A 27,764-nucleotide genomic window follows, 5' to 3' on the forward strand; every position below is an offset into this window, starting at 1 on the left:
GACTGTGGATATTTTGTTGCGTTTGCTGTTCCCCATGATCTTAGAAAGTAATTTCAGTTTGAACATTTCATGCAGGTCTTTGATTAATGCAATATTCCTTTGACACATTCATTGTCTTGACCTGTGGCCATCTGCGCCTGCAGAGTCTACAGATTGAGAGCTGCTTGATCTTTAACTGTCTGGGCTTGTGGGGCCAAACTCTTGCAGCAATAACATTGTTAGATTTGGAAGCCCAGCAAGTATCAGGTGTGATAATTATTATCCCCCAAGGCGGCATTTCTAATTTGGAACTTGGCCCGCCACATTTTCAGCAGGATCTCATTTGGCACAAACAAACAGCAGAGTAAAATTAGTTTGGTGAAGCAGCATCAAATTCAAAACAGCAGAGAAGAGCTTTAGCGATAACGTTCTTTCCCCGTCAACCAAAATCCATTTCATGAGCCATGTGGTGATAAGAAATTCTCAACCGCTGCAAATGTGTCTGTCCAGATTCCATTAAAAACCATTAGCTTTACAATGACTTCACAATCTTCACTTTTCCTCAAAATGGAGAGGCAATCGTACAGGAGGTGTAAAGGATGGATACTTAAGCAGGCGTCACCTTGGCAAGTTCAGTTTAATTAATTAACACGGCCACTTAAAGAAAATGAATATTTGGAGGTTAACAGATGGTGTTACAAACTAGTCACATGACAGGCTATAACTTTAAAGTTCACTCTGAGTTCAGCTCCTGATTTATTGTAATTAAATTGTACTGACTCCAGAAAATAAATGTACTTGTAAGGATTTAAATGTCAGAACCCCCTCAACAGCTCAGCCTACTGTAGATCCTCCTTATCGTATGTCCAGCTTCTTAGAAACAGAACTTGATTACATTTCCATTGTGAGAAAAGAACCTCCTCTCTGAAGTCCTGCCAAATTGGTGAGTCACTGCGTCTCCTTAGACTCCAGATTTATCCTCTCAGTGATTAATATAAAAACAAATACACGTTATTTTGTGTCAGTTTTCAGTTGTTGTCCAAATATTTCTCGTTTTCTACTACCTGGAACAAGTGAATCGCAATGTCATATTTCATTCGAGACCTACAGTGAGATCCCGATAGGAGACACATCCATCCCCTCCCATGCTAAGCTCTTTACGCCTCACTGTGAGAGTGGTTGGGCTGCTTCCAGGACAGCTTAAATCATGGCTAAGCCACTGTGGGATTTGGGGTTCCACACTGCATGGTTTGATTGTGGTTATTTTAATATCAGAATAATGGTGGAAGCTGTAATGGATGAAAAAAATGTCTTTCATTTATAACAGCAGAACATGCGTCTGATGAGAGTGGATCAATTCTGCCACATTAGAGATTATAGACGCACAGGGAACAGCGTGGCTAAGAGAGATGTCCAACAAGCTTGACCCAAAATATTCACAGATAGCAGAATTGTTTTCACAGCTCAGAAGGACCGTCGTCAGTGCTCATAGATCAGATCACTGTATGCGGAGACCGGGGTCAAACAAACAGAGGATCGGGTTTCAAGCCCTGGGTAGTTACAGTGCAACCTATACAACATGAAACACAAACTGAGCACTTGTGCATAGCTGCTAAGGGTTTAAGGGAGGATCTGGTTTCTAAGTGCTTTAACCTCCATGATTATTTTAATATCTTTGCAATATGGCTAATGGTTAGAAGCCAAGCTTCTATCTTAGAGTTTCACTAATATAGTTACAACTGAAGTGTAGCATGTGATCATTGCTTTTAACCACAACTTAAAAATACTAGAATGAATTCTGCTGTCAGAAATGTATGAATTATAGAAATCAGGTGTGATAATTATTATCCCCCAAGGCGGCATTTCTAATTTGGAACATTAGTTCCACTAAATTGGAACATGTCATTTTTGTACACAGAAATGTGTATGCACTCACATGGATCATTACAAGAAAATGTCTTTTTAAACACCAAAACAAATAGTGATAATGATGGTCTGTCATATTATGTTTACACTAGTTTGACCAACTATACTGTCGTTAAGTGGTGTGTCATGTCCTCCGTTCTGCATTATGATGGGTGTAGCTTCATATTATTGGTTTGTGTTGAAAATAACCTGTAGCTAGTAGGTTTTGTGACACTCAGAAACTTCCCACAGGAGACATTTTACTTAGTCAGCAGCACCCAGGACTCTGGGTGTGTTTGTAAGATAAGTTAAAACTTTAATTATCCCAGAGGAAAGTGTTTCACCAGAGGTTATACATTAATTAATTAATTAATAAATACAAGTGTATAAATATAAAAAATCCAAAATCAAAGTGCACATTGAGCGGTAAGCATTATACTCTATATACACAAAATGTATGTAGTATAGATGTATATAATATATAGACCAGTATCCAGCATATATACCGTTCCTCCCTACAGAAAGGGGGGGAATTATACAGTCTGATGGCCACTGGCAGGTAGGACCTCCTGTGGCGTTCTGTGCTGCTCCTCGGTAGTCTCAGTCTAATGCTGAATGTTCTCCTGTAGGACAGCAGTGTGGCATGCCGGGGGTGAGACGTGTTGTTACAAATGCTGAGAAGTTTCCTCAGTATCCTCCTCTCTGGACTGAACCAGGCTTCCTAATGAGCTTGTCGAGTCTGTTGGTGTCGAAGAAGATGCTGGAGACCACCAAGTGGTGAAACATCTGCAGCATGGTCTGGCAGATGTTGAAGGACCTGAGTGTCCTTAGGAGATACAGGCGCCTCTGTCCCTTCTTGTACACCGCATCAGTGTTTATGGACCAGTTATCTGCTGCTTGGTTCCTTCAGTGGGAGGTTAAATTAATTTGCTTGAGTCATGTTTGAACAGTTTAAAGGTGATCTGTGTTTTGCTAAATGGCTTCCTTTTATTCTGTCATTATTTTTCTCTGTGACTCAGTGTTCTGTCATGGCCTCTTCTAACATTTAAGCACTTTATTTAAGCACGTAGTAAAAATTCAACTTTTAGAAAATAACCTTAGCTTTGTTTTCTGATGTTTTTAATATAGTCATATGCTTACAAATCCTCAAAGCTACTACTCATTCTACCTTTTCATTATTTCCTTTTTATTTTTGGAGTCCCAGCAGAAACCTGCAGGAGCCTGTTACTCCACGCTGTGTGTTCTGGAGTTCACTGAGCAGCACTGATTAGAGCTCGGTGTGTTGATATTGGGTTACAGAGTGAATCAGGAAGTGCGAGTGGCTGTAAAGACCCTGAAGGCTCTTCCCCTAAGCAAACCTCATCTCTCAGGAGTGCACTGCACACGTTGCAGACAACAACAACTATTTTTTTTTCCACTGTAGTGTTCGCTGCACCGTGTAAATAATATGGCAGATGTTCCTACGGCAGCTTGATTCAATGGCTAAATTAATATAAATCAAGAGAGCAGCTGTTGGGAAAGTTCCCTGGTTATTTTTGACACACTGTTTTTAACACCAGAGAGTCTTTGCTAAAATGGTGTTAATACTTATAATACTATCAACCTGCACTCTCCCTGAGAGATTGGTAATAAGGTACATTGAATATTTTAAGGACACCTAATACATAGCATACTATACTTTGGAAAAGTAAATTGCAGAAAAAGAAAGCACAGATGTTGTGTCTCAAAAGAGGTTATTTACTGTCTATGTTTTGTCCAGCTCCCTGTTGGTCTCTCCTGCTGTTATCAACAAGGGTGCCTGTTAATTCTCATGTTCTCTGCCTCTTTGCTGAGAGCAGAAAAGCTGTGCAGCAGCTGCAGGCCTGGTGTCTGCTAGCAGGACTGTAAACTTCTAATGAGCTTCCAGAAACTTCTGTGATGGGAATTTTCTTTATGCTGAATGAAGTTTGCACACGTGTCAAGTATTGTTTATATTACATACATTACATTATATAACAGTATTAATCATGGGATGTGTCATAATACAAGCACTGAATAAAAGAACCTGATTTAAATGTGAACATAGTTGTGCGACACAATATGTGTATTTTGTGAGTTGAAAAGGACACACAAGAGTTCTGTAAACATTTTCTTAGTTACAGTTGTTGGATCCAGAGTTCTGAGCTGCATACAAATGGCTAGCACAACTATGCTCATTTTCTGAGTCACAACAATTTATGGTACCACTTTGGCATCAGTTTTATAGCCTTGGACAGTAATGATATATTACACATCTCTGGCGTTCTTTCCAGTATTTTAGAGTTCTTCCATCTCCTAGGAAAACATAAACTCAGCCGATGACGCAGCCTGCACTTGGGGGCGTGTACTAATCTTGCATTCAATGGAAACTTTATAGAATTCCCTTCCTCCTCATGTTTACAAAAAATGCATAAATACAGAGAAATAATTATTATTCGGCTTGCTGGGAACTAATGACAACGTTTTTGGTGAAATGATCATTGCTGTAGCTTTTCATGGCCTGAATGGTATAACATTTGAAAAGGGCCGTGATTTCTCTATCCCCTCCGAGGCCAAAACTTCCATGTCAAAGTTTGCCAAAGCTCTGAAAAAAAAGAAAAATTCTTTGCACACATTGAAATTCTGTACTGCTGCAGCAGCTGTATAACCTGTAAATCCTGCTGTAAGTTTTCAGCTGCTGGGGAATATGTTATTACTGAATAGCAGGTCTATCCCTCTGGAACTGCTGTAATGCCGGTAGTGATCCCTGATGATGCGGAAGCAGCTGCTCCACAGGAGGCTGGGAAGACAAAGGAATAATCTGCTTTTACTGACAAGATGAGAGAGAAATCCCTTAAACCCACTGGTTGACTTGTGAGTGTGAAAATCACAGGCACTGAAGTAATTGATGGAGGCCTGCTCCGGATACCGTATTGTTTGCGCAATCAAGGAAAGGCTTCTGAATATTACTATTCAGCCGTCCCACAAGGCCACTGATTCCAAAATGGCTTCCCAGTGAAAAAAGATGCAGGTTTAACCATTTTGTAGAGTGTACAAACCTATTCAGTGCTACATACATCAGCTTTTTGAATCATTTGAAACAGTGACTCCACTGTACCACTGCACTTGTGTGTGTAAACTATCCACCTTTTGTCTGTTCCAGTAGAAATGCCCACAGGTTTTATTTACACACATTTGATCTACGTTCATGAGCGTGTTTAAGTCTCTCACACACACACGTGCGCTGCAATGATCGGTCTAATGTCCTTGATAAACTCATCCAGAGGGTGGGGAAATAACTTTGGCACAGTCAGTGATCCCGGCACATTGGACCTATCCAGCTCTGTCCTTCAGCCTCGCCTCAATCGTGAATCACTAGGATTGTCAAAACAGCTCAGACATGATCAGAATGACACATGATGAGATAACTTCTTACCACATGCACACACACACGTCTGGGGGATCGTCTGTATAATACTTAATCATCCTTCTGTTGCTGTTGTCAGCGGCTGCAGATTATTATGTGATGTGATTGTTATCTTGTCTAATGATGAGTAATGTCACAATTTCTGTCAAACTGAGAGTTTAGCTTTTCAATTAACTCTGATGTAGGATCTCAGTGCATGAAGACCTTTCAGACCTTGTTAACCCTCCTTCTTGATATAAGTGTAAATTGAAGCTGCTAGTTTGCATGTTTATAGAGAACTAACAAAGCTATTTAAAGTAATTTAACAAATAAACATTAGCATTCACTGATTCAGAAGTGAAGAATGGGATTGTACTACTTATGTAACATTTGTCGTACCTGTTTGCACAGCTTTAAAAATAGATACACGTACATTACAGCCATTAAATAATAGTTTAACTGAATCAACACAGCCTAATAATTAACTGAACTGTAGCAATATAATCAGGATTTGTTAAAAGCCTGAGTAAAAGTGCAGCTTTAAACACCGTTAATGTATTTACATAAAGCTTTTATGTCATTTATGACAGTGAGAAATTAAGAACAAATGGCTCTTAAAATGCCGGATTAGAAAGAATCACATTTTGTTATGTGGTGAAAATCTGTGGAGAAAAGATGAATCATATGTAATTACCGTCACAACACAATGACTCTTTTGTTCTCTTGTTGTTTTTAAAGAGCGAACGTCTGTCTGTATTTCCTGCGTGACCTTGTCAGATACATGTGAACGACACTGAACACAGAGGTGCACCTTTCCTCTGTGATGCTGTGATTTGGACCATTTAATCAGAATTTCTTGCTCAGGCAGATGAGGCTGTCGGCTGTTTATGAAACACATGCTGCAGAGGTTATATTAAGATCATGCTTGAGGATGGTGCCAGGCTTCGGGGGCACTATTCAAGACCCCATTAGTATGCATGTTGTGTTTTTGCCTGTCGCCATGAGCATAGGGCACATGGAGACAAGGCCAGTAACTACAGGTCTGAATGGAACGGGGCTCAACCTGTCACTTTTAAGCATATAATTTACAGGTAGAGACCATATTTGCATGTATAATTGATACAAAGTGTAGTTTGTGTAAGCAGATCATAGTTTTGGATTCAGTTGCTTGCTGCATTTCATAACATAACTGCCAGGGCAGCATATAGGTCAAAGCGTGATGCACCTATCTGCCAGTCAAAGCAGAGGTCTATAGGGATGAACTCACTATCGCAGCCAGCCTCAAGTGGCAGTTTGTGGAACTGCAGTTTTTGGCACTTTTTTTAGCCAAGGATATTGATAAACCTGTCTGTCAAATCAAAAGTCATTATGTAATTACTTGAGTGATTCGTTCCATCAGTAATATAAAAATATTGATTAGTGCAGCTTTAAAGTTGATACACCAAAGGGACCATTAAATAATTGTCTGCCCAGCAGATACTAATTCTGATTGATGCTAAAATCTAACAATATAATCAGGATTATTTTTGGACATTAATATTGCAGCTTTGCTTCAGGCTCCACACGGCTGCATTTTATCTTAAAGTACATGTTTAAAAACCTGAAATTATCAAAATGCTTCCAGGTTGGTGGTAATTGTCACCTCTTTTTACCAAGTGGAAATGACTGCAGTTTGAGATTACAGACCTGAAGTTGTGCGTCATGTCACTGACACTTTGTTGCATGTCCTGTCAGCTGCAAAGGAGCAGCAGTTCAATAATAATGACACTGTAAATGTCGCAGATGTTAATTCAGTGTCAGTTTTTGTCAAGGTTGCAGTCCATCAAGTTTATGGCTGTTGTCGTAAACATTCTAATTTGCTGTTAACACCCTGGGTGAAGGATAAACTGTAAACAAAGTCTAGTTAGTAAGGGCAGTCAAAGACCTATCACCCAGATATTGACCACTACGACTAACACAATGTCACTGAGAGCTTGTAATTGCACTATTCAGCTTAATGGTGGCAGTAATTTGTGTAATTTTGTGGGTTTTGTGTGTGTTAAATTGCTTTATGTATATCAATGTGCAGCTTGAGGTCAGACAGATGGGCTGGCTGGGACTCACCAGGGTAGACCTTGGGTCATTTTATTTTAGAAAGCAGCGCCGCATGGCTGTGGAATAGTCAGCCGTAAAGAGCACTGGGTCAGTGACTTCTGCTCCTGTGAACATTTACATTTAATGAAAGATGCATAAAATGCAGGTGACCAGACTCAAAAATGGCCTCGTGAGATAAAAGAAAAGAAGAAAAAAAGTTAATTTGATCAGCCCTCCTTGATTTTATTTTTTGTTTCAATACCATGACTGACCACAGTGGCACTACATCAGCTCTCATACAAAGTCCACTTTCAGCACCATATTCAGATATCTACAAAATAATCAATCATGACATAAGGAGACACATCCAAATGTACAGTTTGTTTAAACAAAAACTGTCTGTTGACTGCGCTTCACAAATGTCTGGAATCACAGAGATGAGAGCTTTGACTGCAGGCTTTATAAGAACATGGACCAAAGTGACCTCTGGTTCTTCTGAATCCTGTTTTTAGACGCTACCTGCAACTCAGTGAGCTTCCACAGATGTAATTCCTGTTACAGGACACCTGCTATACAGTTAAATTGACTTATATCTGATATTAATTGCATTCTCGTTCTTTAAAGTCGTGTATTTTCTTTTATTAATTTGCCCATTTTGACAGATTGATACCTAATGATTAATTTTTTTCATCATACATAATGTGCCTCTGTGTAAACTCCTGTACCAAACAAACAATATCTTTAAAGTATTAGCTCCCTTCTGACGGTAAAAGGTTCAGTTCTTGTGTCTCTGGCAGCTTATTCATGCTGGTCGATGGTGAGTCACTCTCCAGGAAGAGTGGAGGAGAACGAGTGGGTTCTTTGATGTTTGCAGGTTGACTTCTGAATGCTTGACACCTGCTGGCACACTCTGCAGGCCTGTACATCATACAGACACAATTATTGTTAATATTTATAATCTTTTCTGAAAGTGCCATAGCCCAGAATAAGATCTAGAAGGGGTCTTTTTTTAACATGTATAATAAAAGGGCATTCTCTGACTTGTTCTTTCCGTTGTGCAGACAGCCTTAGTTAACACCGTTAACTCTTCACAGCAGCAGGAATGGCAGCCTCATTTCCCCAGTTTTTGTTGTCATTTGTTTCAGATTCTCTCTCTCTGTTTGTTTTTGAAAGTTGTAGACTTGGAGCCCCAAGTGGAGAAGACATTAGGAAGACAGTGTCAGCAATTCTAGTTGATAACAGTGCATTAATACAGAACAAACACCTTAGCAACTTGTTAAAGAGCTGACAATGCACAAACGGGATGGCTAGAAGGGCTTTTGTGGCCCATGGTAAACTTTGTGATAGCATAAACATACTGCAACCTGGACTGAGTATGTCTGGGGAGCTCTCTGTTGGTCATCGTGCAGTGAGTCTGGGCTCACTGAGCCCCTTTGTGGGTGGAGCCATCTGCCAGCAAATGGCTAAGGGTGGCCTAAGATACAGATGTGATGCATTATTACCCGCTGACTGGGATGAATGAGCGCTGGCACCGTCTGCTGTCACCTCATTGACAACCACAGTCACGACTGCCTGCTCCTCGTTACAACCTGTGTCGTGTGTGCACTGCCATCTCTGAATCTTGGGCTGACTGTGTGTGGCATTAGCATTTCTAGGGTTGCACCCTAACATTGTTTCCAGCTTCTAAACTGGGACGGTCAGAGGCATAAAGAGATTTCCTTGCTTTCAAAGAGGAAGGGTCAATTAAAAATGCATGTGGGTGCTTTTTTGTCATTAAGGGGCCATCAGTTGTTGCAGGTTGACAATACAATTTCACATCATGGAAATGAATTAGGCTGGGCTCATTCATTATGTATGCCCATTGGTTTCTTGTTCAGGAGAGCCATTGTGTCATTTCTAAGCAGATGAAAGCCAGCTAGGGTCGTGGATGACCTGGTACTGTATTTGTGGATGTAAAACATTTGTTCTGCTGTCAGGCAGAAACCTTTCTGTCCTTATCTGAATCTCTGTGGGCTGAGACCTCATCTGCCTTAGCACTGGCTTTAAAGGGATACTCTTTTCACCACTGCATTAATGAGCGGCTCTGCTTTTTGACTTATATGTATCAATTGATGATTCTGTCCTATTAAAGTATTAAAAAATAGATTTTCTAACCCTTGTAACAGCTGCATCACAAAATGTACAACGTCACAGACTGCTCTTCTTTTAAATGCTCTTTAGCCTACTTTGTGCAAAGTTAGGTAAGAGACTTTATCTTCTGTCCCCCATTTCAGATAATCTTCCACCTTACACTCTGGTTAGATGATCGCATCTCTGAATATCTACATATCCTGCTGTGTTTATTTCCTTTTTAACTATTTGTACTTACAGTTTAGTCTGATTTCCTGTGGTGCTAGCAGCCATGATTAAGTTTCACCTTAGCTCTATCAGTGTCGGAGCTGTTACCTGACAACTCTTTGCTTTGTTCACTCACACTCACACTCCTGAACCTCATGTTTATTTTCCTGCAACCATTCTGGGTGGCTTTTCTTCAGGTTTTCTTTAGGCTTCGGTTTATTCAGCAGCGTCTCCCCCTTCCTGCAAAGGTGTGACAGAGGAAAAAAAAAACAATGCCCTCATTTGTATTATCCTGCGGCACTGCTGAAGCTTCAGGCTCAGCTTCCTTGTTTGTATCTGTGAAAGCTGAAGCCAGGTTCTGTCACCTCGCCCACTCTTCCGCTGCCAATTTTCATGATGTGCCGGGCTCCTGCTTATTTATTTACACTGTCAGATATACAGTAACCGACGAGTCTGTTTGTGACACCGCCGTTCAAAACTGTGACTGTTTCTTTGTGGTTTATGTAACACAATTAGAACAGGCAGACGGGATGTATTAAGGTCTGTCGATGCTCATTCATAACCATCGAACAAAATACCGTAATTTCTCTACATTAGTCATTAACTAAATCATGATTAGTTAATTACTGACTGGTTGCTGCTGCTGCTTCATTTTGCTTATACAATCATAGTCTTATATGTAAAGCACAAATTGATGCAATATTCTTGTAAGCTCCAGCTTGCATCATGTTAAATTTTGAAATAAATGTGTGCTGCCAGACAAATAGGTCAACAGGCTGCTGTCCTCCTTTCCCAAAACATCCAAAGATTAAACATCTACTGTCTGGCTCTACAACAGTTTCTGTGTGGAAAAAATGTATGTATTGGGTCGTTCTCTTGAGTAAAATATTCCTATGTTTTTTTCAGGTGGTGCTTGTATTTGCACTCAGCATCGGAGCCCTTGTAATATACTTCATCGATTCTTCTGAGTAAGTATCCACACCCTGCTTTATAGGTCACAATTAACCCTATTTTTATCCTGTCTTCGATGTCACTACAGAATACAAACAACATGCATTATTCTAGTGAAAAGTGAGCCACTTTGATGCTGATGTTTTGTTTTGACTTTATTTTGCAGTGCATCAAGTAACATATAATACACAAATAAATAACATTAAATATGCAGTGCTGCAGACATTAAGTCCACCAAAAATATATTACACATTGTGTGTTGTAGATTAGTTGGCAAGCTAGCTATGCTAAAGGCTCATTAGGTAATAAAACATTTGCCTAGCTTTTGCCATTAAGTGTTAATCCTCATGCAGTGCACATACTTGCTTCAATAACTGTGAGTGCTCTGTGCGTGGTATATGGGAACGACATGTTTTTACCCAGTCGGTTTCCAGGTAAACTTGAGGAGCAGCTGGCGCTCACAGACCAAATTTATTCTCAAATGAATCTCTAATGAAAGGATCAGACGTTCAAAGAGGCAGGAAAGTCTGAGGTTCCTGTTCAAAACAATCACTATCGCTCATCAGTTCAGAGGAAGCGGAAGACCCTTTTAGCTGCATGTGCGACAGTATACTGTTACTGCAGCCTGGCGGTGTTTAGACAGGAAGTGCCATTAACAAGTAGAGCAAAATACAGCAGGATAAAAGCCTCTCTTAAGGCCGGAGGGAATCCCCACTGGGAGTAATGTTAAGGCAGAGAAAGGAAAATGTGTTGTAAACTGGTGTAATCAGGCTCACAGTCCTTGAGGCCTGCTTTCATTTTATTTGTTTTTTTTTCATACTGCTGAGGGCTTGGCTTGCTCTGATGTGGTTTGCAAGCATGATCTCATTTCATTATCTGGACAAGCTCAGGTAGAGTTACATCCTCACTGATGCCATCTGTGTCCTCCTGTTCTTCGAAGGTGCTTGTAGCGGCGTCCGATACCTTTTCACCTGATGAAGGACGACCTTCGACCTCTCTCTTTAACCTTTTCACGCATAAGAAAGGCCATTGTTAAATACTCAATGAGGAATGATGCCGCAACACCTGCTTAATGACTCATAATCATATTCATCCTCCTCTGCTTTTTGTTTGAGTTTTCATTCAGCCTCACCCAGGTCTTTATTATTCAGGCAGTATTTTTTTCACTAGCTGACAGACCAACAAGGCTAGTACTTAAAGCCAAAGAGCAGCCAGTTAGCTGCTTTCTTGCATGCCTCTAAGTGGCAGCAGACTGTAACAGATACAGCCCTTCCTGTAATTAGTCCTGCGGGGTTGCTGAGGCTGTTATATGATGGACAGGCTGACCTGACTGGAAGCGACACACAGAGAGAGACGTCAACATGGCAGACCCACTTACAGTAGAGCTCAAACTGTGAGCAGCACAGATGAAGGAGCCAAAGAGGGAATATTTCTTCATAAGTCTTCAGTTATGTCTTACTAACTCTATTGGCCCCATAGAATAGGATGTGTAGATCCTTATACACCACTACCAAAGGTTAAAACTAAATGTAGGCTACCACTTTAGCTTAGTCAGGAATTTGGAGGAGTTTGGATTAGAGACGGCATGTACTTTGTGACTAGATAGCTTCTTTGCTTGACAAACATGACATATTAGCTTGTTTGCTAACAGGGTACGACAGGGTGTTCTACCTCTGTGTGTAAATACCACTGCATCTACAAACAGACACCGGAACGTTTCTAACACCTAAACTTTCTTTGCCTATGGGATCCTGCATATTTATACTCAGATATCTGATAACAGGATGTTGTGTGTGTTTATTCCCACCTGCTGAACAAAAGCTGCTTCTTTTAGCTCTGTTTAGCTGATAAATGCTGATAAACCAACACTGCTCAAACCCTAAATAATATATATACTATACCTATCCCTTTAATTTAAACCATTTTGAATCCCACATGGCTAAACTGACCTTTGTGACCTATTGCTCTCCGTGGCTTTGGCTTTTGTTCAGCATTCGATCACAGTTATAACGCCTGAAATAAATAATCATCAGCTTTAATGCCCTCTGCGTGTGAGCGGCTGTGTCCTGTGTGATCTGAGTCTGAATTGAATAAAGGAGATGGAGACCAGTGCCGCCGCTGATGCTGGCGGCAGGAAGGTTTTCTGATCCATAACAGGCTTAGTTCTCTTCCAAACCAGGCCTACTGGAACTCAATTATGTAGCTCTGCAGGTTTGCCTGTGCTGTATGGTCTGTCACACTGCAATGATAGGGATTTGCCGGGCTGACGTGTCATTACGGTGAATGAGGGCAGAACTGCCCAGCATGGTAGGACCATTTTTAGAGATATCCATAAGACGATTGCACAGGGCTAGAGTGTTTTTCTACATAACTTATAATACATGACATATTTATAGGTACAGTTTCCCATTCAGGGTTCTGATAATGAAGAAAAAAGTGTGCTGCTACGGACTTAAGATTAAAGTTGATGGTTGTTTGAGGCAGAGAATGGTTAGTCTTCATCATCTCATCATTCAGCTCTTGATCATCAACCATAAGATCAACCGAATGCCTCTACTGCGCTTCAGATCTGTTTAGAATAATCCCCCAGGTACTCTGATGTCACTATGAACTCCACGAGGACAGTGTTTTATCACTGAGAGAGTCTATCTTTTTTTTTTTTTTTTTTTTTTTTTTACATAACAAAAGCAATTTGCTTTAATCTGAGCGGTATTAAGACTGCAGCTGTTGAGTGATGTGCTGTGCAATAGTGGAGATTCGAGTGTGAGAACCACGCAGGTAGAGAACACATGAAAGCATGTTAGTGAAATAAACACTTTTAGTGTCTATTTATGGCATATATTTTTTTCCTTAAGAGCCATTTACCAAAATCATTTTGAGACAAAAGAATTATCACAAGAAAAAAAAAGTTTTGCATCATGTTTGAAACACATTTTTTTAGCTATGTGCTATCCTGTGGTTTGATGTAAAGGTGATTGTAAAATTCAGGCAAGAAGTGTTCAATGTGAAAATGCCTGTTTAAACTTCAACCTGGATAGGTTCAGAAAAAGACGTATGACTAATATAAAGTGGATAAGTATGCATAATAATATAAGTGGGCTGGTTTGCAACATTAAAAACATTTTAGGAAACAAACTCCTCTGTCATTTTCTTGGCCTCCATGAGTCCCACCCTGACCAGGAGACACAGGAGGGCGCTAGCTACGGTCACAAGTGGTTGTTCCACCCGCCAACTGTTGCTCTCATTCCCCTGGTGAAGATGTGTTGTGATTATAAAAGATCGAAAAGCGTATAAAAACATATCTACTTTGTTTTCTCTACTCATTGTGCTGAATGTTTTACTCTTGTCTAACTGCAGTGCTGACACACTATTAAGGCAACTAACATGGCTGTTCTGTTCTGTCTGTTTTCATTCAGCTGTGCACTGACTGAACATTTTGTCTCATTGAATGTGACATATTTTAACTTCCAGGTCATGAATATTGGTACACACTCATATTAAACTAATATTCCATTCACATGGTTAATTATTTCTCTTTATTTGAATTCTTAGTGCCAGATACAAGCTTTTTTGAGGGTGAGACTTCACTGCATTGCTAGTATTTGCTATGGCTGCCTGAAGACATGAATCCTGCATGCAGTTAACCCTTAAACTACTGCTTTGGCTCTGCATTTCCATCATGTTTGACCTAATATTTACATTAACCTCATATTAACCCATGAGGTGTTGTCTGTGAGATGGCAAATGCTGAAAGGAAAGCGGCACCATTTCCACGATGAAACACTGCACCCGGAATACGACATACTGTATTCCCCAGACAGATTGATTGCAGTTATTTAAGGGTTAATTAGGTTTATCAACAAGTTTTTGCTTGTATGACAATGAATGCATGCCCCTTTTTCAACAGAAAAAAAATCAATGGAAAATATCAACTTTTGCACTTCTGTCAACACTTCTGTTTCTCTTCTTTTGGAAATCTTAAAAATGCATTTTCAGGAAAAGAAGAGTGCATCTTTTATGCTTTTATTTTTATAAAATATTGTTATGAGTAGATTTACCCTGTTTTTTTTTCCTCACCTGACTTTTGACGCCTGCGCTCGGACATAAACACACTTTGTTTTTGTCTCTGTTTAATAGTCCCATCGAGTCCTGTCAGAACTTCTACAAAGACTTCACGCTGCAGATCGACATGGCATTCAACGTGTTCTTTTTGCTGTACTTCGGCCTCCGTGTGAGTAAAAGCAGAGACAATTGCTTTACTTGCTAAAGAGGTCGTATATTAGCTCACTGTCTTTACCCTTTGTTTCACAGTTTATTGCTGCCAATGACAAGCTGTGGTTCTGGCTGGAGGTGAACTCAGTGGTGGACTTCTTCACGGTCCCTCCTGTGTTTGTGTCAGTGTACCTGAACAGGAGCTGGCTCGGTAAGGATTTTGCTCACATGCTGAATTTTAGTGGCAGCTTGTGGCGCCACTCAGTGGTTTAGACGGGTTTAACAGCTGTCGCTGAACACAGCAGATGATCTCAACACATCACTAAAGCTACAGTAAGGGATCCTCTGCATTGTGTATTTGTTTTCCTGCACATGGGCGGGAAAATGTTAGTCATGTAAGTTTGATACTTTTGTTGTGAAAGGATGTGACAAAGCTCTGGTTGGGATGTTGCATGATATGCATGGAAAATCAAATTGATGCTCATTATCACATGAAGAAACATGTAGACTGGTCTGCATGGTGACTACATCATGAAGCTGATGCTTGGGAATCAGTATCAAACATTACATGGCTGACGGGGCGTGCCATTACAGGAAGTGTGTCTGAAGTGTGACTTCAGCCATGTGTTGTGGATGGCCGATGTTATCATTAACTTGCCCTTCACCTGTCCAGCTGAGCTCTCCAGCTCTCCTGCAACAACACTCGAGTGAAATGCTGTGATTGAAAAGTACGTGAACAGATAAAAAAAAAAAGATAATAGGCTTTGTTGGGCGGCTCAAGTGCTAGAGTAGAAATCAATCTGTTAAATGTGTGAAGCTCATCACTCGGAGAAGTCTGTGAGGAATTAGAGGATTAAGAGGGATCTTTTTTCAGGTTTTTATAGCTGCTTCTTTTCTTCTCCTGTCGGCCAAGGAACAAACCTGCCTCATGTATCCAACACCAGCTCCACTATTTCAGCAGTGAACACACTTCTTTAGCATCAGCATGACATCCTGATAGGTACAGTTGCATAATGTGCCTGTGTGTGTGTTTATTTCTCCCTGAGCTGATGCACTGTGATTTGTGGTGTGAAAACAACAAAAATAAGAAGGTAGCACTGGCTGCTAGTGCCATCTAGTGGGCTGTAGGAAGTGTAACTGATGCAGATTTATTTCACAGGTTGTGAACTCGTTGTAGATTTGGGTGTGTTTATTCTCATTTAGTCATTTGTCAAGTGCTTTTGTGGATATTTTAAAAACAGAAATTATGTGAATGTGTTCCCATCCAAGTCAATTACTTATCAATTATTCTGCAGATTACTTCTGTGGATGTGAATTCTAAAATCTTCAAGAGTCATTTTTGATGTTTTTGAGTCTGTGAACTCATTATTTATTTACGTTGATATGAAAATATTATTATTTTTTTGTTTGATTCATTTTATCAATGAATTGTTTCAGCACTTGTTTCCATGACGATATAACCACAGTCTCATCGCTAGCCTTCTGAGAATCTCCCTCACTGTTGTTAGATTTAGTGTTGGTACTGGTTGGGCTTTTGGCTGCATTTCCCAGAGTTCCCGGCTTAAGCGATGTTCACAGTGCTGTGATTGTGTTGTTTCTCTTTGTGTAGGTGCTGTTCTTTTTCGTTGTCCGCTCAGCCCAGCATGACTCTCGCTTTAACTGAATTTCACACAAAACAACAACGCAGCACTTCCTGTCACACATCAGCTGCTGAGAGAGCAGCATGTAAACAAGCTTATCAACAGTGAACATGCACATGAATGTAGAAAATAATTCATCTCTTTCAGTATGGTCAGAGACTTATTGGTCGTGGGGGGATTAGTGATTGATTTTGTGTTTTGGAGGTCGGTCAAGTGAGGAGGTCGTAACCTGCTCAGCAGTGAATGCCTGCAGCTGTCAAAGTCCCTCCGCCGATCAAAAGTCCATATTTCGGGGGGGCTGCGCCAAGCTGCCAATCTGCCAGTCCTTCTGTCTGATCATTTCGACACAAATACAGTCATTGCATGCACTAATATTCTCCTGCACTAATGCGCTCATTCATGCACAACAAACCTGTGTTCATTATACATAGTTCAGATGTTTCATGCAGAAATGACCTGCAGCAGCTAATAAACAGTTTTTCAGTCTGAAGTTGTGACTTCCTGTAAGATGTAAAATGTCATCACAGTTATGTGTGACAGTGGAAATAATCCAGCGACATCCCTTGTCTTACAGATAAGATATTCATCTCTTGGTGTGTTTCAGCTTCTTTCCTCCCCGATATGTTGCACCTTTAGATGACCTGCTGTGCATTGTCTGGTTCTTGTTTTCACAGTTGTTTTCATGCAGTGTTTTAGTTTTTTCGTATTTGCCATATAATGCTGGTGTTTGTGTCAACCATCACAGCCTGTACTGCATCAGCTATGGGATCTTGCAGGACACGGGCCTTCAGCTCTGGATGTCGTCTTATACGCTGTTATGGGTGGTGCTAGCTGGCTAGCGTGCTGTGCTGTGCACATATTTGACAATATACCTGCTATGTACAAGGTGTTTGTAACTTCTTTTTTAATTCTTAAGCCTATAGTCTTGCATATTTTACCATCTACTCGTGGGTCCTATGTTTAATTATAATCTGATAATAAGTAGTCCTGATAAAGCTATCTAATCCAATGATGGGATCAGAGGGAAGTAGATCTCTATATCTATATCTTCAGATTAAGCTCTTTCTTTGACAGTCTATGTGGTGTTTTGGTGAAACTTCAACATTTTGTTTACACTCTGCTGTTTTCTGTGACATTTTTCCTGCTGTGCATTTAGCTTCAACATCCACCACAATAACAGTTATTACATCAGCTGTGATTAATTTAGGGATTATTGTGGAATCACTAAATCCATAGAAAAACACAATGATTGCCAAAGCTTCTCATTTCTTCCATACACGGCTTTGCTCGACGTTCACATGGCTCATTTTGTGCTGTAAATAAGAGACAAAGATGCACGCTGTGCTTGTCCAAGATTAGAGAATGAAATTTGGTTTGTCAACAGCAGTTGCTGTGTTATAGGGATGAGACGTAGGTTACATTGTGAAGCCAGCTGATGGACAGACTCACTGTCTGGCCTCTTCCTTTCCCTGGATGAATGCTAAAGGAGCTTACACTCTAATATCCTGATGGGAAAGGGTTTGCTTTAAGCTTGCGAACACACCCGAGAGAGACGTGAGGATACTGTGAAGCTCTGAGGTAAACCAGATCAAAATGCTTCTTCAGAAAGGAGATTCTTTTGATGCCAGCCGGTCAGGTGCAAGTACTAAGAGAGCACCTGACTGTTTTTGGAGGAGATATTTTTCCTAGTAAAGCAGTAGAACTGTGAGGACGTGTATCTGAAGCGGGAACCTTTTCCCTCTAAAAGTCATTTGTAGACATGATTCCAACGAAGATGTTGGTGTACAGGGGGCCTGATGGAGGCACTCAGACTATTTCTAACACAAGAAGACGCAAGAAATCTACAGGGGAGCTCTTCCAGAAGGGCTACAGGGTGAGAATGGGCCACGGACATGTTGCCGACAAAGAGGACCAGGATAGCGTCTGCTACAGCTTCGGTGCATGTGTCCATGTAATCTCCTACTGGGGTAAGACCTGCAGGATGTGGGAACCAGGGTGGGGGGAATCTCCACTAAAGCTAAACTCTGGCGTATCCAGAACTCTTTGGACTCTGTGTCAGCTGGAACAGGTTCAGGATTTGCTGTGTATTATGCTCCATCTGGCAAACGCTTGACATGAAGCTTTGGCGAGGCAGCGCCGCAGTTCATTTCATAAAAGATGATTTATTTAGATTTGTTTCTTTGAGTGTATCATTTACACACAGCTCCATTTCAAGCAGGGAAATGTGTCACTTAATGCACATAGAGGTGGGTTTGATTTGATTGTTTTTGCAGCTCTGGCGTTGCAGCCTTCTTTATGGTTTGGTAGCAGGTTGTTTACCGCACAACATTTAAATCACCAACCACTTATCACATGTGTTTCTGTAGGAGATCATCTGAGGCAATGCCATTAAACGTGCACTGTAACATATATGACACAGTGATCATGCACAGGCAGTTCAGGCTCATGTCGTCCTTGAAATGTTGGCAACAGGCTTCATTTTTTTTTCCTCTTCCCATAAAAACTCTCAAATTTCGGATTTGACGTCACATCTGTTTACTCATTCAATTTGCAGTGACAGCCTCCACCTGTCTTTACTCTAATCCACATTCAGAGTTTGATCCAGCAGGAATGAAGCATGTATCAGGTAGAAGTCAGTGCACTGCGAGGACTCCTGAGATTAAAACGTTATGAGATGATGGAGAGAGATCTGAGCTTTTTCCCCTGCATATTTTAAAATGTTTCTTTTTAATACAGTAATTGCTTAGTGGTCAGAGGCTTTTTTTTGTTTTGGTTTGTTTTTTTTTATCAATATGAATCCAATGAAGCTGATAAACATGGATGAAAGTATGAAAGGTACGAGGCTGCTGTTGAACTATGTGCGACTGCCACTGATGTCTGACTTGTTGCTAACGATCTCTGGTAATCTCTCTTTCTTTCCTCACAGGTTTGAGGTTTTTAAGGGCCTTAAGGTTGATACAGTTCTCAGAAATTTTACAGTTTTTGAATATACTAAAGACAAGGTAAGTGTATAGATAGTTTGTTCTTATCCTGCTTTTATGTATGCATGTAAAGTACAAGATTTTGGAGCCACAAGCATGAATGTGGTCTTATTTTGATTAGCACAGGCATACCGTATGTCTCTGTGACGCTGTCAGTGGCGTGCTCTGTTGTGCGCACCAGGCACTTTGTGTTATATCTTGAATGAAAGTGCTTTCTATTTGTGACCTTGCTGCTTAGAATGAAAGCTTTCTGCACAGATGTCAGGAAGAGCTTACAGAATAATCTCCTCATGCAGTAAAGACAGAACACAAAAAGATATATAGACGGGTTACACGGGGGCTCTCTGTGCAGCAGTGTTTTCACCACACATAGTTTTTCAAAGGCATCAGAGGAAAATGTGACACGTTTATAAAGGCTAGTGTTTAAAAGTTGCGTTTAATCCTTCACAGCACAAGCACTATAAAAGTGAATGTATGATGCAAGCAATGCTACTAAAATAATAATCATATAATCGATTTTGTCTGACTCTCTTGAAAATAGCAACTCAATTAAGCTGGTGAACCTGTGTTCAATCTTTATAAGCACATGGCTGACCGCAGCAGGCTTCATTCATTTGGTAAGTCAGCAGTTAAAGTGTTGGTATAGAAAACAATACAGCCATCAGCCACAACATTAAAAAGCAGCTAAGTAATGGCAACAAGGGAAGTGCACGGTCTGTTCCGACGTCTCCATGCCTGTTACAGCCCTAGTTTTCCTGCTGAGTGGTTTTTCCGCTCAGTTTGGTGGCTCACCTTGGCGGCTCACCTTGGCCCTTAACATCGAGGTCTGAGGGGATCGGCTCAGTTTTGGAGCTAGCCTCAATTCGCCATTAAAGGAACTACAGCGTTTTCCACTTCCACGTTTGCCTTATTTTTTTTAGCCCTTGCTTTTATTAATACATTTTCCTACTGCCAACCTCAAAAACTGAATGTTATTATTCATATGGTTTTAATGTTGTGGGTGATGGGTGTATTTTTAGTCCACTGACAAACACGTTTGAAAGGACATTGCAGCTGTTTGTTTGTGTCGATTGCTGTGTAAATCTCAACCTCTGTTCCAGGTGGAAAACTCAGGGGATCCTTGGGAAAACTTCCAAAATTCACAGGCACTTTCCTACTGGGAATGTGTCTACTTACTCATGGTTACTATGTCTACTGTTGGCTATGGAGACGTTTATGCAAAAACCACCCTGGGCCGCCTGTTCATGGTCTTCTTCATCCTTGGTGGTTTGGTAAAAATCCCTCTCATTACTTATTGCTGCTTAAAATCCTCCATGCAATCAGTCAGTCATCACAACCCGCCGGGTGTTAACAAACGCAGGGATCCGACTCAGGACGCCATTCACCTGTTGTTTACACTGAGGTGTTTTTTTGTGGCTCCCCACTATCACCACAGTATGTTGCATGTCATGTACTGTACGAGCTGTCAGCAGCATTTATTCAGGTACAATGCTGAAGTCTTGTTTCGTTGCACATTAATGACATGTAGAATATATATTTATTTAAAAAATGTTTATTAACTGTAAAAGTACTACGGTTTCAGGTGGCTTCACCCTCCAGCCCTCCTCTCCCTCTTTCCAACAAACACAGTGAGACGGACATGATTTATTATTCAGCTGAATGGATGTAGCAACATTTCTGCACAAATATTAATCTAAGTGGAAACATCCTTTCTGGGATTTAAAACAGACCTGATGATGAAAGACAAAGATCATTTGGAGGGCAGAGTTAACCGGATCAGAAAGAATTATACAGATAATGCAATATGATAGAACAGCTGAATGTCAAAAAAAGAAGAAGAGAATTTACAATAAAATTTCATAATTATATTTTTATTTCAAAAATGTGTTTTAATTGTCAGAAAAAAATTCTAAACTAGCTAGGCTTGAGTATAAAGTCAGCCCCCTAATGTAGGGTTGTCAGACTGAATTTGGTGTTTAAAATTATGGGAAAAATACATATTTCTTAGACTAGGATGTAGCTGTAAAAAATAGTAGAAATGCAAGTACCTTACATCCCAGCATCAACAGGAAAAAGCTGTATTCAAATTTCACTTTTGCTTTTGTCACACTTCATTCTTAGTTTTCAGAGAAGCCTAGCAGACAGACCCGTGCTGGTTGTGCATTATGTTCAGTTAATGTGTGCCATCCATTCAGCTGCGATACCTAAATCAACCTGACGTGTGTTTATTGGACAAAACATGGCACTTAAGGTTTTTTTCCCATCCATAATTTTGTATATTTTTTTATCTACAGATCAACATACTGCTCATCAACTGTCATTTTTTTCCTCCTTTATTATTCCAATATCTAATTAGCCTTTAAAATATTTCCTTTTTCATCTTCATTCTTTTTCACAATATCTCGAATGTAACTGTGTGCAGCTGCAGGTTACATTCACGTTCAAGTTTTCTGACATGAGTGACTCCTTCTTTCTCTGTTTTTCCTGCTAACAAACATAAATGCAGCTCCCGCACGCACAGTAGTGTTCCTCTATCAGAAATCTTAAAAGCACAAATAGAGGACCTGCTCTTCTTTGTTTGTCTTTTTTTTAGTCTCTTCTTCTGTCTCCTATCTTCTCCTTAGGCCATGTTTGCAAGCTACGTCCCTGAAATCATAGAGTTAATAGGAAACCGCAAGAAATATGGTGGTTCCTATAGTGCGGTTAATGGGAGAAAGTAAGTATTCAAGGAGGCTCTACTGCCTCCGCCGCAGTAGAGCCTTCTCTGCATGCACTTTTCTTTTTCTTTTTCATGCATGTAGGCCATGTTTGCTCGCTACGTGCCAGAAATTGCTGCTCTCATCCTTAATCGGAAGAAATATGGAGGGAGTTATAACTCGACCAGAGGCAGAAAGTAAGTCAAATGAAACAAAAACAGCAAACTTGTAATGGTGTGGTTTTGTGTGACTTGAGTGGTCCTCTCATAAAGAGGCGACACGCTCAGATTTTATGCTTCAAGAGAAGACGTGAAACTGAGATATAATGATCTCACTGAGCACTGAAGTCACACTGTGACTGAAGAACTTGGCCATGATTCATGTGTTTATTGTATCGCTGCTGCTTTTATATGTGAACAGCTGTCATTGCTGCTGAATGTCGGCTTTTACACTGCAAACAAATCTCCAACTTAACAAGTGATTTTTGTCTGTTACTGAGTCCCAAAGTCCTATTTTTTTATAAAACAAATGAAAACAAAAAACATCTGTTACATTTATTGGTTTTAACCTGTTCATTTGTTTTAAGAAAATAAGATTTTGGGAGCTCAAAAACAGACAAAAATGTCTTGATAAGAGCGATATTTTTCAGTGTAGTCATGTCTAGGTGTACTATTGTCATGTTTAAGTGTGCAGGCTTTTCTCAGTGTGTTATAAACTGTGAATCTGAGAATAAAACACCACTGATGGAAATGTAACTTCAGCTGTGTATACCACCTATACACCGACAATGACAAAAAGTTCTATTATTATTTATTCTTAATGGTATTTTAATACTATTAAGAACTATATGCATCCCCAGAGTGCGTAGTTGGTTCACAGCTTATTGCATCTTGAGAAAAGTCAGTACATGTTTTGTGGTCTAATTGAAATTGAGCTGCATATTTCTCATTTGTCCCAGATTTGTGTTCGTACATCAAGTGTGTCCATTCATTGATCTGGTTTTTATTTATCCATCTCCTGCGTCACCAGACTGGAAGCAAACAAACAAACAAACAAACAAACAAACAAACAAACACAGACCGAGTCTGCCTTAGAGAAAGTTGCTAATTAGCAAACTATTGGGTCAAAATAGCTGGAAAAGAACAGTTTTCTCAAAGAGAACTGCACAACAATAACAAACTGTAGTGTACCAATACATACATTCATAATAAAATAATATGTTTTTAATACTTGTTGAAAATAACCAAGCATTCTCCACATCATACATTTGGTCCTGTGTGCCATCGCTTGCTTCATGCTGATTTATTTTTTTCAGTTTTTCTGTGCTTGAAAAACTTTGATCGCTGTGCTTGTCTACTTTTCAACGCTTTGCTTTCTGAACATTCTTGGCCTTAATCTTCAGTCTGACCTACACCCTCAGGATTAAATCAGATTTTAGAGAATACTTGGACATTTTGGGAAATATGCTTCTTTGCCTTCTTGCTGAAAGTTAAATAGGAAGATTGATACCACTATCCTACTTTCTGCCATGTTCATGGTTACTATGGTAACAACTCTCACACCAACTTTTGGATTGTGTGCTACATTCACATGACAATGATGATGGTGAGGAGAACTTTGCACATAGCAAGGCACTATTTCCCCCTATACTCCCAGTCTTAATGCTAAGCTAAACTAAGCTAAGCTAAACTAAGATAATCTCAAGGTGGCATTAATCTTATTCTTTTAGCAAGAAAGTGAGTAAGCTTTCCATTTTTCCCAGATGTCTGCAGCTGTTTCTACAGACAGAAATTCTGCTGGACGCCTCCGAGCTGGAACCAAAATGTGGCTTCTGGCAGCATGCTTTTGTCCCGGACTTTTGTTGTGAAAAAGTCACAATTGGCACACTGTAGAATCAATCTACAGTGTGCTTCTTTTGTCAGTACATTCATACATTTAGACAAGAAAAAAATTCATACATTTTTAAATTAAACTTTTAAACAGTTGTCTTATACTTTACCATTTCTTCCTTGTGATGATCTTCCTGTGCATGTTTTAGAATTACTCACAGTTGACACACAGTTGATTAGAGAGCACAGCTAATGTTAGATGATATTTACTCTTATATAAATATTAATGGTTGTTTATTTTAATATGGCTGTTTTTCTGTTTCCTACTGTTTTCTTCTGCTTGTGGTAACTTTTATTACTCTTCTCTGTTTTCCTTAAAAAATATTAGCAGAACAAGTGGACTCAAAATAACAGTGTTTAATGCGACTATTAATATTTAATATAATCAGCGGTTTAAAGAGAAAAAGACATCTGGAATTCTAAATAAATTAAAATTATTAATAAAAAATGATAACAAATCTAAACTGGGTTCCTTATATAAATTTCAGTGATATGTAGGAATCAAAGTAGACTATGTGCTGATTTCATAATCTCCATCTAAGTGAACTGATCCTTTATAATCTGACGTTGAAATCCACAGCGCTCTGACCCTCTCATTCAGTCCTCACTCAGCACAGTAGGAACATCAGGCCTCTCCCCTCCTCTAACCTAGTTGTCAGAATTTTACACACACATTTGAAATCAATAAATGTCATTACATTACATCCCTCTCATGTCATATCCACCCTTTGATTTTAGGAAGAAGCTGAAACAACAGCCTGTGTGTTTTGAATTGTTGTTACATTGCTGTTCTGCCCCCTCGTCTTCCAGGCACATCGTGGTGTGTGGTCACATAACACTCGAGAGTGTGTCCAACTTTCTAAAAGACTTCCTGCACAAGGACAGGGATGATGTCAATGTAGAAATTGTTTTTCTCCATAAGTAAGTACAAAATGTATTTTCCACTCATGTCCCTGGAAAAAAAAGAAAGAAAAAAAAGCAAATTAATTTTGTCAAGAGACACTTAAGAAGATTAGAGATGTTCCTCGTCAGATTTAAATGTTTTCTTTTTTCTCAGTATTTCCCCTAATCTTGAGCTGGAAGCCTTGTTCAAGCGCCACTTCACCCAGGTAGAGTTTTACCAAGGGTCTGTCCTAAACCCACATGACCTGGCCCGTGTCAAGGTATGCAATAGAACATAATTCTTCCTCTGTGGCAAAACATCTTGTTTCTGAACGCTGATGATGATTCTGTGTTGTTTTACTTTTAGATTGAATCTGCAGACTCCTGTTTGATCTTAGCCAATAAATACTGTGCTGATCCTGATGCTGAGGATGCATCCAACATAATGAGGTACTGTAAACTGCACACTTCTGAACAGCTGATATTAAAAACGTTATCAAAAGAGAGTAGCCATGCTTGGCATCTGTGTCAGAGTGTGAGCGTGTCAGAACTGGCTCTCACTGCAAGCAGACAAGACTCTCAGCGTGAACATACTCACACTCCCTTCTGGAATATTATCAAGAGCTGTGTGACACAACATGAGTCTGTTACACACACATTTCTTTCTCGGAAAGAAATAATTGGAAACTGACAAAACAAATTATTTTTTATGTTATGTTGTGTGTGCTAATTTTTCTGAATTAGGGTGATATCCATCAAGAACTACCATCCAAAGATCAGAATCATCACTCAGATGCTGCAGTACCACAATAAGGTCAGTGTTTAGCTACAGCTGTTGCTGGAGATGTTGCTCAGATGTTTGTACCTGCTTTTATTTAACATTTGATATTTGGCCTCCCTCCCTTTAAAGGCCCACCTTCTGAACATACCGAGTTGGAACTGGAAGGAGGGGGATGATGCCATTTGCCTTGCAGAGCTGAAGCTCGGCTTCATCGCCCAGAGCTGCTTGGCTCAGGGCCTCTCCACCATGCTGGCCAACCTTTTCTCCATGAGGTCCTTCATCAAGGTAGTCACAAACTAAGATCGGTCCATCTGTGCTCACTGGATACAGTTCAAAAGCAAATATGTCTGTAAAATAGATAAAAGTGTTTATTCCAGATGAGGCCTGTGTGCAGCACCTGGTGAGAGGGTAGAGAGGAAACTTGCACAGCTTTGTTGCTACCTGTATTTTACAAGCGTGTGTGTTGTTACAGATTGAAGAGGACACATGGCAGAAGTATTACCTTGAAGGAGTAGCCAATGAGATGTACACAGAGTACCTGTCGAGTGCCTTTGTGGGTTTGTCCTTCCCTGTGATTTGCGAGTAAGTGCAGCAAAACGTCTGTTTTCCCTCCTGCTGCCTTTAGTGTAGTCATTCCTAAAGGCAGATCATTTACACTTATTGCCATTTACTGTCGCAGTTATTATTTTATTTAACTCAAGATTTCTTTCATAAATTAATTTTTTTGAACTTCATTAACCACAAAAGAAGATATCAGATCATATAAAAAAACAACATTTCATATTCCACTGGCTGGATGGAAACCTAAAAATATTTTTTTATTTATGTCCCTTTTTTCAGGCTCTGCTACGTGAAGCTAAAGCTACTGTTGATAGCTATAGAGTACAAGTCTGATCAGGGGGAAAGCAGGTAAGTGGTCGTTAATATTCATGTAACAAAAAGCTTTTTGTGCATTAGCCTCCCTGTTCTGTTCGACTGCACACAAACTCTTCTAAATGCTCGATTCCCCGGCATCACAGCCCCGTCTGATACCATGAGCAGGGAAGGTGTCAGTGTGGGTTTCTTTAATGCACTGATTCTCGTATTATACCCTCTGAAGTGTCACTGCTCTCTGTTTACATCAACTTCATTTAATAAGCAGCAGCTATCCTGCCAAATGAGTCGCAGACACTAATCATTAGCAGTGTGAGCCTCTGCCAACAATTAGTGTGAAGCTTTGCAAATTCTGTGCTCTAACTTTCTATTCTGACATGTTCTAACAGCACCCTGATTAACCCTGGAAACCACGTGAAAATGCAGGAGGGGACCCTGGGCTTCTTCATTGCCAGTGATGCCAAAGAAGTAAAAAGGTAATGAATTAAACCTACATGAGATTTTTCTTTAAGTTAAGCATCTTCTCCGTTGCAGGCTCTGTTTTTTATGGCAAAGAAAACTTACCAAGACCCAGTTCATAGCAGGGCTGTATATTTTTCTGTCTGTTGTATCGGTAAATAAGATGATGCATGTGAACTGAGCTTGTTGCAGACGCTGAGCTGTCTTTGGATGAACTGTGGAGTCCTTGTTTTTCTCCTGCAGGGCGCTGTTTTACTGTAAAGCCTGCCATGATGACATAACTGATCCCAAAAGGATCAAGAAGTGTGGATGCAAGAAATGTAAGTGATCACAGTTATGTTTAACTAAAGTTAGCTTGACCTCATTAGTGTTCCTGCACAGAGTGTTAGCATCAGAGTGGCGGTGTGATGCTGTGTTTACATGACCTACATAGCCATGTGTCTAAACCACTCAGGTCCGGCATTAATTATTCATCCCGTGAAATGTTGTAACTTGTGCACTAAGACCGGTCATCAGATTTCTTGGGAAAGCCCAAGTTTGCTTTGTGGATCTCTGTATGGCCTCATTGCAGAGCCACTTTTTATCTTGCAGATAATAGCAGATTTACCTAGTTTAAATATATTCTCAAAATGTGATTTAGCTACAGCTTTAATAAATGAGATGCATAAAGGAAATCGTATACAAACAAAATTAAGCTTGTTCT

At 40.0% G+C, this 27,764-nt stretch overlaps 1 protein-coding gene across 2 annotated transcripts in view; it reads left to right on the forward strand.

Moving 5' to 3' along the window:
* LOC114451567 (calcium-activated potassium channel subunit alpha-1-like) overlaps positions 1 to 27,764 on the forward strand; it is a 62,165-nt gene that overhangs the window by 12,539 nt on the left and 21,862 nt on the right. For both annotated transcript variants that reach the window (XM_028430305.1, XM_028430306.1), the window contains exons 3-18: positions 10,604 to 10,665; positions 14,786 to 14,879; positions 14,960 to 15,071; positions 19,427 to 19,502; positions 20,023 to 20,098; positions 20,582 to 20,752; positions 22,106 to 22,197; positions 24,877 to 24,987; positions 25,124 to 25,229; positions 25,316 to 25,398; positions 25,693 to 25,762; positions 25,859 to 26,014; positions 26,202 to 26,311; positions 26,570 to 26,638; positions 26,992 to 27,078; positions 27,305 to 27,381. In XM_028430305.1, coding sequence (XP_028286106.1) covers positions 10,604 to 10,665; positions 14,786 to 14,879; positions 14,960 to 15,071; positions 19,427 to 19,502; positions 20,023 to 20,098; positions 20,582 to 20,752; positions 22,106 to 22,197; positions 24,877 to 24,987; positions 25,124 to 25,229; positions 25,316 to 25,398; positions 25,693 to 25,762; positions 25,859 to 26,014; positions 26,202 to 26,311; positions 26,570 to 26,638; positions 26,992 to 27,078; positions 27,305 to 27,381 — 1,552 coding nt within the window. The remainder of the gene's footprint in view (positions 1 to 10,603; positions 10,666 to 14,785; positions 14,880 to 14,959; positions 15,072 to 19,426; positions 19,503 to 20,022; positions 20,099 to 20,581; positions 20,753 to 22,105; positions 22,198 to 24,876; positions 24,988 to 25,123; positions 25,230 to 25,315; positions 25,399 to 25,692; positions 25,763 to 25,858; positions 26,015 to 26,201; positions 26,312 to 26,569; positions 26,639 to 26,991; positions 27,079 to 27,304; positions 27,382 to 27,764) is intronic.

This window comes from Parambassis ranga, chromosome 19 (assembly GCF_900634625.1).
Source record: "Parambassis ranga chromosome 19, fParRan2.1, whole genome shotgun sequence".
NCBI lineage: Eukaryota > Metazoa > Chordata > Actinopteri > Ambassidae > Parambassis > Parambassis ranga.